The sequence below is a fragment of the Mustela nigripes genome, chromosome 3, assembly GCF_022355385.1.
Source record: "Mustela nigripes isolate SB6536 chromosome 3, MUSNIG.SB6536, whole genome shotgun sequence".
In the NCBI taxonomy this organism is placed as follows: domain Eukaryota; kingdom Metazoa; phylum Chordata; class Mammalia; order Carnivora; family Mustelidae; genus Mustela; species Mustela nigripes.
Window position 1 is genome coordinate 195,301,877 of NC_081559.1, and position 10,251 is coordinate 195,312,127.

At 61.7% G+C, this 10,251-nt stretch overlaps 1 protein-coding gene across 1 annotated transcript in view; it reads right to left on the minus strand.

Moving 5' to 3' along the window:
* LOC132013300 (maestro heat-like repeat family member 5) overlaps nucleotides 1-10,251 on the minus strand; it is a 66,528-nt gene that overhangs the window by 26,482 nt on the left and 29,795 nt on the right. Inside the window, exons 9-19 of the mRNA XM_059392971.1 lie at nucleotides 9,585-9,704; nucleotides 8,410-8,556; nucleotides 7,642-7,764; nucleotides 6,834-6,913; nucleotides 6,283-6,420; nucleotides 6,015-6,033; nucleotides 5,496-5,517; nucleotides 4,656-4,795; nucleotides 3,031-3,135; nucleotides 2,212-2,347; nucleotides 1,740-1,912 (exon numbers count right to left, since the gene is read on the minus strand). Of these exons, the coding sequence (XP_059248954.1) occupies nucleotides 1,740-1,912; nucleotides 2,212-2,347; nucleotides 3,031-3,135; nucleotides 4,656-4,795; nucleotides 5,496-5,517; nucleotides 6,015-6,033; nucleotides 6,283-6,420; nucleotides 6,834-6,913; nucleotides 7,642-7,764; nucleotides 8,410-8,556; nucleotides 9,585-9,704 (1,203 nt within the window). The remainder of the gene's footprint in view (nucleotides 1-1,739; nucleotides 1,913-2,211; nucleotides 2,348-3,030; nucleotides 3,136-4,655; nucleotides 4,796-5,495; nucleotides 5,518-6,014; nucleotides 6,034-6,282; nucleotides 6,421-6,833; nucleotides 6,914-7,641; nucleotides 7,765-8,409; nucleotides 8,557-9,584; nucleotides 9,705-10,251) is intronic.

Genomic DNA, 10,251 nt, shown 5'->3' on the forward strand with positions numbered 1-10,251 from the left:
TGATGGCGGTCGTGGTGGTAGCGGTGGTGGTGATGTGATGGTGGTGATGGTGAACCATGGTGGTGATGGGGATGGCGGCGGTGGTGGTGGTAATGGTGGTAATGATGGTGATGAAGATGTAGTGTACCTGAGATCCAGAGTTGGGGACAGATTCCAGGTCAGTTCTCCATTCCAAACCTTCCCAGATCCACTAACCCTTGATCAGCAGACCCTCCCATCCTCTCTCCTCTCTGTGCTCCTGTCCGTCCCTGTGTCTTGTCCAAGGAGAGAGAGCCAGAGCTGAACGTCCACTCCCTGTGTGGTGGGACAGGGCAGGACACAGATGGCCTATTCAGCCGGTCTGAGAGCCTGAGTGTTTAGTACAGAAAATCTGAAGCCCTGGGGCCTCTTTACCCCCGGCTCCCTCTGAGCTGGTACCCAGGGAACCCTCCTGCCCTGCCCCACCTCTGCCCCCAGCCCATGTTCTTCGGTGTAAACGGAAGTCAAGCTAGGCTTACTTGGTGTGTGTATACAATATTGATACATCAATACTTGATGTATTGGCCCCAGGGCTTTGGATTTTCCATACTCAACCTCTAATCGACTGCAACCCTATGGCTCACTGCAGTTGCAGAGAACACTGGAGTCAGCCAGGACTGGATTCAGACCTTGCTGGGGCTCCGACTGCTTCCTCATCTGGTTCGATCTGTTTTAACTTAGTGGGTGTTTATTAAAGACTGTCTCTACCACCAGGCCCAGCACTGGGCCCTGGCACGATCCTGCTTCTGGCCTGGAGGGCTCAAGGTCTAACAGGGGGAGACTGACCAGTGTGCCACATACAGGGGTCTTCACTAGACACGGGCTCAACACCAACACTGCGCCACAAAGTCACTGTGTCAGAGCCATCATGAACTGACCATTCAGAACACGAGGCTCCACGAAACACGGCTCGTCCGGTCAACACCAGCCCACATGCTGGGTCCCAGCCTCGCTCACGTTCAGAGGAGAACACAAGTCACATCGGGCACGGAGTGTCACAAAGTTCCAGGATCTCACTGGGGTGATGGAAGGGACATCGGGGAACTCCTGGGTTCGCCCTGGCGGCTGACCAAGGAAGAGCTGGCTGAGGTAGACCAGATGACAGGGCAAGGGAAGCCATGTTTCACCTCTACAGGAGGAGGGCCTGGCTTTCAGAGTAAGAGAGGACCCTGGGAAATGAGGCACGTGGGGATATTTCCAGAGAGTGCTCCTCCTGCAAAAAGCAGACTCAGGGCAGGAGTCGTATGGTGTCTCAGAGGACACCTGCCATGGGAACCTCCTGAAAGCACCGTTTTACTGGGTGCTCGTCCTGGCCGGGAGTTCACAGCACCATTCCACCCATTTTACAGAAGAAGACAGAGGCTCAGAGAGGAGAAGGGGCTTGTCTAGGTCACAGAGCCGGGGGGACAGAGCTGGGACTCAAGCCCAGGCCGCTGACCTCAGGGTCTGTCTCTGACCCTCCCATTCTCCCTCTCCCAACTCCCCAGTCCCGGGCCAAGGGCCAGGGACTCGTCCAAGCGCTCTAAGTGAATCACCAACGTTACAGGGGAGATCCCAGCGTTGGTTGTAATACTCACACCCGGCCCAGGCTCTGACCCCCTGGGTCTAGCCAGGCCACACCAACAGCTGGAAGCCCTGTCAGAGGGGACGGCGTTGGGGGTCAGAGCAGAGCGTGGCCGTACCTCCCCACCCAGACCTGCCACCCTTCTAAGGGCTTTGACCTTGATGACTTGGGAGCTGCTGAGCTGGAGGACGCCGTCCTTCGGGAACACAGGCTCCTGAGAGGCCGGCGGAGCTGTCTTCTGGTCTCCGCAGCTCCAGACGGGAGCCTCATCCCCGTGGGCCTGAGAAAGCTGCTCCGGGGTCTGCACCTCCACTTTCCAAGTTTCCGTCGCTGGCCAGGGGTGAGCGTGGGACAGGGTGAGGGCTGGGCAAAGGTAGGCTTGGGGTCTAGGAGGGGACGGGAGGGGTCAGGACAGGGTCACTGGTAGTCAGGGTCAGGCTTGTGCTCATCTGGGGATGGAAGTCTGCGTGAGCCTGGGATGGGGGACATCACAGGACTACGGCTGGGATTAGAGGTGGGTTTCGGGGCAGATCCGGGGTAGGGTGCGTTTAGGAGTGTGGGCGTGGTCCCAGCTGAGGCCGTGGTTGGGGTGGCAGCGGGTCACACTGTGGTGGTCCTCAGAGGCTCACCTCTCTGGCACCTCAGGAGCTGGTAGAGGTGGCCCACTCCTTCCAGGCTGGAGTGCTGGGTGGCCCTGTCCGGGTCCTGGCACAAAATCCCCAGCATGCACACCAGCTGCCCAATCCGCTTGAAGTCCTCTTTTGGCTGTGGTGAGAACATGGGAACCAGTGACTTCAGACCCTCCCGTGAGTCTCCGTCCTGCTGCACACTCACCCCAGCAAGGCTGGCATCAGAAATCCTCCGACTGTGTGGCCGGGCTGGGGCTCGGCTCTCAGGACCCCTAGCCCGGGCTCTGCCCACCCGGCCCAGCCACTACAGTCAGCAGCCCAGGGCACGCCGGGCAACACATAAGGGGTTTCCCCAAACTCAGAAATCAAGAGGAATCCTATTTTAATGCAGCAGCCCTGACCCGGGGCTGGGGCAGGGGAGCACCTCCCCTGACTCCCAGGGTACCCCTCGGAGGAGGGCTCATTTCCTCCCTTTTCATGGGCGAGAAATGGAGGCTCAGGGTGTGGAAGATGCTGCCGGAGGCTTCACGGGGTGTTGCCAGGAGCCCGGCCTCCTGGGTCAGGGGTCCCGGCATCAGGGTTCAGAGCCCAGAGGGGCGGACTGGGTAGGGAGCCCCAATTCCTGCCCCAGCTTGTGCCCTCCTGTGTAAAAAGGGGGTTACGTGGTCATGTCGTAGGGCATTCCGGGATCCACCCGTCCTGGCGGCAGAAGTCCGGGGGCCTTGAGCTCCACGAGCCTGTCAGCCTCTGGGAGGAGGACGGCTTGGCTGGGGCAGCAGAGCGGGTGTGGGAAGGGGGGCCGGAAGGCTGGATACTCACATCCAGGTAGGGGTTTTGGCTCAGGAATCTGAGAAGGGCCACGCAGCTGTGCATAGCCCGCTGCCGCTCGTGTGCCTTCTCCGACGCCAGCCAGAGGTACAGGTGCTGCGGGTGGGCAGGGGAGGGGAGGGGGTGCTGCAGCCGCGGACCCCTGCATCGGCCAGCTCCACGGGGCCAGCCCGACCTCAGCCCAGCGCTGGGGCGGGGGGGCGGGGGAGTTGGCTCAGGCCCAGCACCTTTGGCCTCCGCCGCTGGCAATTAAGGCTCCGCCCCGCCCAGAGCCAGGCCCCGCCCCGCCCCGCATTCCCCGCCCCCCGCCAAGGCTCCCGACCCCCTTCGGCTCAGGCCCCACCCACCCCGGGCAAGGCTCCGCCCCCTCGGCGTCCACCACGCCCCCGTCCAGCTCTCTGCTCTCCTTGTGCCCTGGCCCAGCCGATCAGGTGCTCCCTGCAGCCCCGCTGGAGAGGAGGAGGCATTCCCTGCTCAGAGCCCTTCGAGGCTCCTGGTTTCATCCCGTTTGGCGACACGCACCCCTTTTCAAAACAGTGCTTTTCTCTGCACAACCTGAACGTGCAGAATGACAGGGGAATACAAACGCATCCTCCAGCCGTTACTCTGAACAGTTTTAGGCCCAATTTGAGCCTCTTTGTTAAAGCTATAGATGATTACAATTAGTGATTCTAAAACGGTGTTTGGAGATTCTGGAACCCAGCGGTGTGCTATGACCGCATCTGTGCCTTCCGCGGGTGGCAGACACAGGCGCTCCCAGCACCGCGTCGCTGTGGGTGGTCACCAACATTCCCGGTGGGAACGCGGCAGTTCAAATGCAGAGCTCTCCCCCGCCCCACCCCCGGCCAGGCTCACACCTCGACTTCCCTCTGTGCACCTGCTTCAGCGGCTCCCCTCGCCCCCACGAGGCTCCCAGGCCGGATCAGGTCTGGCCCTGCTGACCTAACCTGACCCTACCCCACCTGCCCCCCTCCCGAACTTAGCACCCTCCCCGTGCTCCAGCCATGCGGAGCTCTCTCCATTCTGGTCCCTGTGCTCACCGCGTGTCTCACCTGCTCCTGCCACACCCTCGGCCTGCTCGGCGCTTCCCTTCCTTTCTCTACGCAGGGACCTCCTTGGTTCTCACTCAGGCGCCTCCACTGGGCCTGACCTCCGACCCTCCCACAGAGCCAGAGTCCCCTCTCTGGTTCCTCCCCTGCCCCCGGACTGTCCCTGCCTGTTGACTGGTCTCCTTCCTATCAAGGTGAGAGCCCTGGGGGGCAGTGAGGGAGTGGGGGTGTCGGGTTGTGAGTCCCCTCGCAGCTGGAGACAGGGCTGCAGAATGAGTTCTCTGGGAGGGCGGGCAGGTCCCAGCCAAGGTCAAGGCCTATGTCCTCATCCGTTCCCTTGACGTGTGGCATTCAAGGCCCACGTACCACCATCGCACCTGCTGTCAACACCCTCCAGCTGCCCCGAGACACGGCGATCCCCGAAGATGGCCAGGTCTGAAGCCTCCACGTCCCAGAGCCACTCCCCACCCCAGGTTCAGGCCCTGCCTCTTTTGGGACATCTTCCTTCGTCCGTCCTCTGCCCCGCCTGGGCCTCCCCGACCCGGCCGTGTGGCTGCCGGCCCTCACCGACAGCAGGAAGTGCAGCTCGTCGGTCGTGGGGTTCTGTATGATGAAACTCTGTAGCATCTGGTCGAGGGCCTCTGCGGTCTTGTTGTAGAGGGTCTGTGAGGGGACATGGAGCAGGTCAGCAGCCGCCAAACCCCAGCAGCGACAGAGTGCCAAGGCCCGCCGCAGGGCCGGAGTGCGCGGGTCTCTCAGCAGGAGTGGTGCCTGTTCCTGCCCATTCCCAAGGCCAGGATGCACACTGTGTGTGTTTACATCAGACCCAGGAAGGGCCCTGTCCCAGTCTCTGTTCAGAAGCTGAGGAGACGGGGCCGTGGCAGTCTGGGTCAGGCCTGCCCAAGGTCACAAGTTTCTCAGTGGCCAAGGTCGGTTCCTTCCCAGTGAGGCTGGCTTCTCCGGCAGGCAGCCTGCTGGAGACCTGGAGCCTGGGAGGATCTACTTGATTTAGCGCTTTGGGGTTCCGCCTTGAGATTCCTTACCAGCTTTAAACAAGGACCCAGTTTCCTTTTGCATTGGTTGTGACAAATGATACAGATGGTCCTGACTCCTGGGTCTCACGTGAGGCCCCCGATCTCTGCTGCTTGGCTCCCCGGGCATGCTCGGGGAAGATGGCAGCCACAAGAAGTACCCAGCCCTCCTCCCTGGGACAGCACGTCAGAGCAGAGCCCTGGGCACTGGCCATCAACTCCCCGGGTGCCCTGGGGAACTCGTTCCAGCTCTTTGTGCCTATCTCCGTCACCTGAGAACTGGGCGTGAAGCCAGCTCCACCTGCCAGGGTGGTGGGGCACACGGAATGGGAATAAACAGGAGCCCCCGCCTGGTGTCTGGCACCAGCCTAAGCTGCCTGGGTGAGCCAGCCATGACGCTGTCATCTGGCCATGGTGACGGTCCGGAGTCCTGCAGTGGGGGTGGGGGCCAGTGCCAGCCTTCCCGGGGGCTGCTTCCGTTCCATTCCAGTCTGGACCCAGCCTCGGGCTGTGGTGGGACGATCAGGGCCCAGGGCCTGGGGTGGAGTTGAGCCCACCTCTCCCACCGACACCTCCATTTCTCTGAGGTGGTTTCCTCGCCCACAGGCCGAGTGCTGCTGGGAAGGGGAACCGTCATGTCCATGGGAGCTGGCACCTAGCAGGTGCTCAGCTAACACCAGTTCCCTGCCCTTTATAGTAAACACTTAGGCATCAGGGGCTGGTGGTGCCCCGGGGAGATGGGTGCCCACTCCAGCAGCAGAGACTTTGCTTAACAGATCCCCAGAGGTGGTTGGGATCCGGCCCAGCAAAGGGTGGGCCAGCTGGGGCCTGGGTGGGGGGTGACTGGTTTAAGCAGCTTCATAGGTGTGACTGAGCCCAGGGCTGCTCCCAGGGCTGGCGGGGACAGAGGCCACCTACACTCCCACTCACAGAGCATCCTCTGCACCAGACACGGGACGCCAGTGTCCGCTTTCATCCCGAGTTTCACACACCAGCATCTCCACAGTGATCAAGCAGTTAGGAAACATGCCCAGGGTCTCCTAGCTCTGTCTGCAGGGGGGCGGAGGCCCTGCCTGTCAAGCCCACACCCCCTCCCAAGCCACGAGCAGCTGGGGGCAGAGCTGGGGCCCCTCTCACTGAAGGGCACCCTGTCCCAGCCTCGCACCTGTATGTTGGGTGGCTCTAGAAAGAGACAGGTGTGTTTCTCCAGGACGTCCAGCAGGGGCAGGGCCAACATGCTGTGCAGGCAGACGGACAGAACCCGTGACTTCCTCTCCAAGTCCAGGGGTGGCCTCAGCTTACTGTTTGGAGGTAGAGGGCAGTGAGAGAGGAGTGCGGGGGCTGGGGGCAGCAGCGGGAGCACTGGCTGGGGCAGAGAGAGTCGGCGAGCCCCGAGCAGCAGCCCCTCATGCTGTCCCTCTCTCGACCAGAGACTCAAGGGTACACGTCGGCCTCCCTGGCCTGTGCGGCCTCCTGGACGGGGGAGTTTCCCGAGGGTTTGTAAGGGACTTGTGTGGCTGGTTAGGAGAAGTCACTTTGCGAGTCCTGCAAAGTCTCACCCCAGCCCTGGTTACACCACTGGGGACTTCAGCAGCTCTGTTTTAGCAAATTTTCATTCTTTGGGGTGGGGGTTAATAACAGTGGCTGCTGTTTACTGAGGGCCTGTTACAGGCCTGCCCTGGGGTAGGGCCCTGCGTGGGGCCGGCGAGCCTACCAGAGGCTGGCGACGATGTAAAAGGCCTGCTGGCGAGTTGAGGTGCACAGCGTGTCCCGGGGTTCCTTCTCCAACAGCACCTGCAGACCCCCAGGTGGGCCTGAGTCATCCAGGCCTGGGCCTATCCCACTCCTGACACCCCGTCTCATCCTGCCTGAAGATCTTGGTGCCTGGTACTCCTAGGACCCACAGGGCTGTGCTCCAGCTTCTCCCCCACCCATGGGGGCCTCTGTGACCCGGCTGCACTGAAAGAACTGGATCCCAGTGTTTGGAATGGCACAGGTCATGTCTGGACCTGGCTTCCTGCGTATTGGCTGCATGACCTTGAGCAAGTCTGCAAACTGCCCCAGCTTTTCGTTGGTTCACAAATAACAGTGTGGTTGCAGGCACACGGGTGTGGCAAGGTGTGCAGAGTGTGGTGTCCGCGTCAGCAGGGGCTCAGCAAATGGTTATTATCACGCTTCAACTCGCCCATCACTTGCACGCTTCCTCCACTACTCTGGGGTCCTGTGAGCCCCAAATCTCTACTGAGCAGTGGTCTGAGCTCGGGTGGTATTAGCAGAATGGATAGTGCAGGTTTTCTGGGCCTCCGCTGCATCAGCTGTGAGGTGGACATTCCTGGCCAGTTCAGGGTCACTGGGGAACCAAGGCAAGGGGGGGTGCATGGATGTACTCCCAGCTGCCGGAGCCTCTGAGGGGCTTAGCCACACCCCAGAAATCCAACTTCCCTACCCCTTGGCCACACCTGCCTCTAGTGGATGCTGCTGGTCCCTTGAGGCCCTTCCTCTGGCCCAAGACCTGGACTCACCATCAGACACTCGAGGAGCTCAGAGATCTGGGCGAACTCGTAGCTGTGGGCTCCCTCGTTGTGGCTGATGGCCCCCACCAGCATGAGGACAGCGGTGAGGAAGCTCTGCTTCAGGGTCTCGTCCTGGCATGGGGTCAGGCCGTGGAACAGGGCGTGCAGGGGGGCACAGGAAGGGCAGGAGAGAGTGTCACATGTGGCTACAGGGCATTGCTGAGGGGGTACAGCAGAGGCCTCGACTGAGGCCACATATGTGGGGCTTTGGTGGGGGGAACCTGTGTGGTTTTGTTTAAACTGTGAATATGTTGGCAACATTTCAGTATCAGGACAGTGCTGTAAGGAGCCCAGCGTCCAGCCTCCCTCGATGTGTGGCTCCTCAGCACCAAAGATCTGGGGTAGGCGATGGCCTCCCAGGGCTGCCTGGCCCTTGTGGCCTGGATAGACGCCCCAGATGCAGAGTATTGAGTAAGGGCCATGTTGTCCTGGGGGTGGGGTGGGAGTCACCTGGCCTTCCGATGCCCCAGAGTGAAAACCACAGAGAGGGAAGGCCGGGGCCATCATGGAAGCCTCCAGTGGCTTTGGGGGGGTGATGGGGTGAGCTGGTGGGACAACAAGGCGGCCAGGCCTGGCTCGTCCTGCCTCCAGGGCGGGGCAGAAGTGGGGAGCAGGGCTCCAAGGCCCTGGGAAGTCCTAGATAGCCGGCCCCGGTTCTGCTGGGGCCTGGGCTGTGACGAGGCTGTGCTCCAGAGGGGTGGCCCTGGGGAGCCGTACCCAGGAGCTATAGTGGAAATAGAAGACCATCCGCGACACGATGTTGTCCGCCCACGGGAGGATGTGCGCCTTGGCCCTGGCTGCCACCTGACCGTATGCGAGGAGCACGGTGCTGCTGGCCCACTTCCACCGCGGGTCCTCTGAGTTCTGACCACAGCAGGGGCAGACATGGAGGGTCAGAGCCCTCCTGCCCGTCCCCGGGGGAGCGGTGACAGGAAATACTCTGGTCCCTAGCTCGGTACTGCAGGACGGTGTTCTGAGTGTTGGTGAGACTCAGTTTACCTCAATAGGAAAATAGGAGAGATGAAGTTGTCTCTCTGGGGGCTTGGAATGGGCCTGTGGGGTTCCCCAGAACTGACCAGAGAGGGTGACCCAGAATGGGCCTGTGGGGTTCCCCAGAACTGACCAGAGTCCATCCCTCACCCTCCCTGCCTGGGGCCTTTTCCAACCCTTGCACACGGGCTGCTGGGGGCCTGGCAGGGCCAGGCCTCACCTTAGACAGATGGGAATGGGGCACTCCTTCAGACCCAAGGGAGACCCAGAGAGTGGGGGGGGGCATCCAAGACACTCGTCAGATACCAGCCAAGGGTCACATGGCTCCACTGCCCATCAGGAGCAGGCCCCCTCTGGTTTGAGATGTGGGCCCCAGTCCCTGCTCTGCCACCTGCCGGCTGCGGGACCCTGAGGGGGCGGCCTGCCCTTGCTGGGGTGTCTGTTGCTAGTGGTGACTCTGATTCTTCCCCATTAGTCCTAGTGCGCGCCCTCGGGCCGTGCCACGCACTGCTGCGCCTGCGGGAGTTATCCGGGGAGCAGTGAGGATGGGGTGGGCGTGCCGTCCACCAACAGGGGCCCAGGCCCTTGTCTCGTGTTTCAGGCAGGGCCCGTGGCCCAAGTCCCATTCATGAGCACAGCAGCCATCACAGCCTCTGCGAGAGCCGTCACTGGAGCACCTGCTCAATGCCAGGCCCGTTTTCACCCCAACAGCCGGGGGTGGCTGTCATTCAAGAGGAGAAAGGAGCACAGTGCAGGTGGACTGGAGGCCAGGATGCTTGCTGCAAAGCCTGTGCCCCTAACTGTCCCCGGAGACCCTCTGGGAGGCCCGGACCCTCATGGAAGGCGGGAGTCCTGATGCCCCGGCCCCCTGCCAAGGCCCCCAGCCACCCAAGAGTCAGAACCTGCAGGCAGAAGCTCTGGAGGCTCCACTTAATGGGCGTGCTCTGGCCGAACTGCTCCAGGACAGCCCAGACGTGGTCCAGGTGGCGCACGGCAGCCAGTCCTATGGTGAGCGCGATACCCTACAGGGGCAGGGGAGCAGGATCACTGATGTGGGTCACGGAACCAGGCCTGGACTCTCACTTGGGGATGTGGAAATTGGCACCCAGAAAGGGGGGGGGCTTGTCCAAGGTCACAGGGCATCTCCCTCCCAACCCCACGCTACTTAGGATATGCAACTCTGAGCCCAACCCTGTGGGGGCATCATTTATGGGGGCTGGTGGGGGCTGCGGGAGGCAGCAGGGACCGGTGACTCTTTGGAGGCCTGTTACCTTCCTCTGCCCCCACTAGCTCTGAACAGACCTGGGCCAGAGGAAGAACGAAGGGTCCCGAAAGTAGAGGAGTGACAAAGGAGAGGACACAAGCCGTGATGGGCTCAGAGTGTGACCAGGGTGAGGGCTCAGAGTGTGACCAGGGTCAGGGCTGAGTGTGACCAGGGTGAGGGCTCAGAGTGTGACCAGGGTGAGGGCTCAGAGTGTGACCAGGGTCAGGGCTCAGAGTGTGACCAGGGTCAGGGCTCAGAGGTGACCAGGGTGAGGGCTCAGAGTGTGACCAGGGTGAGGGCTCAGA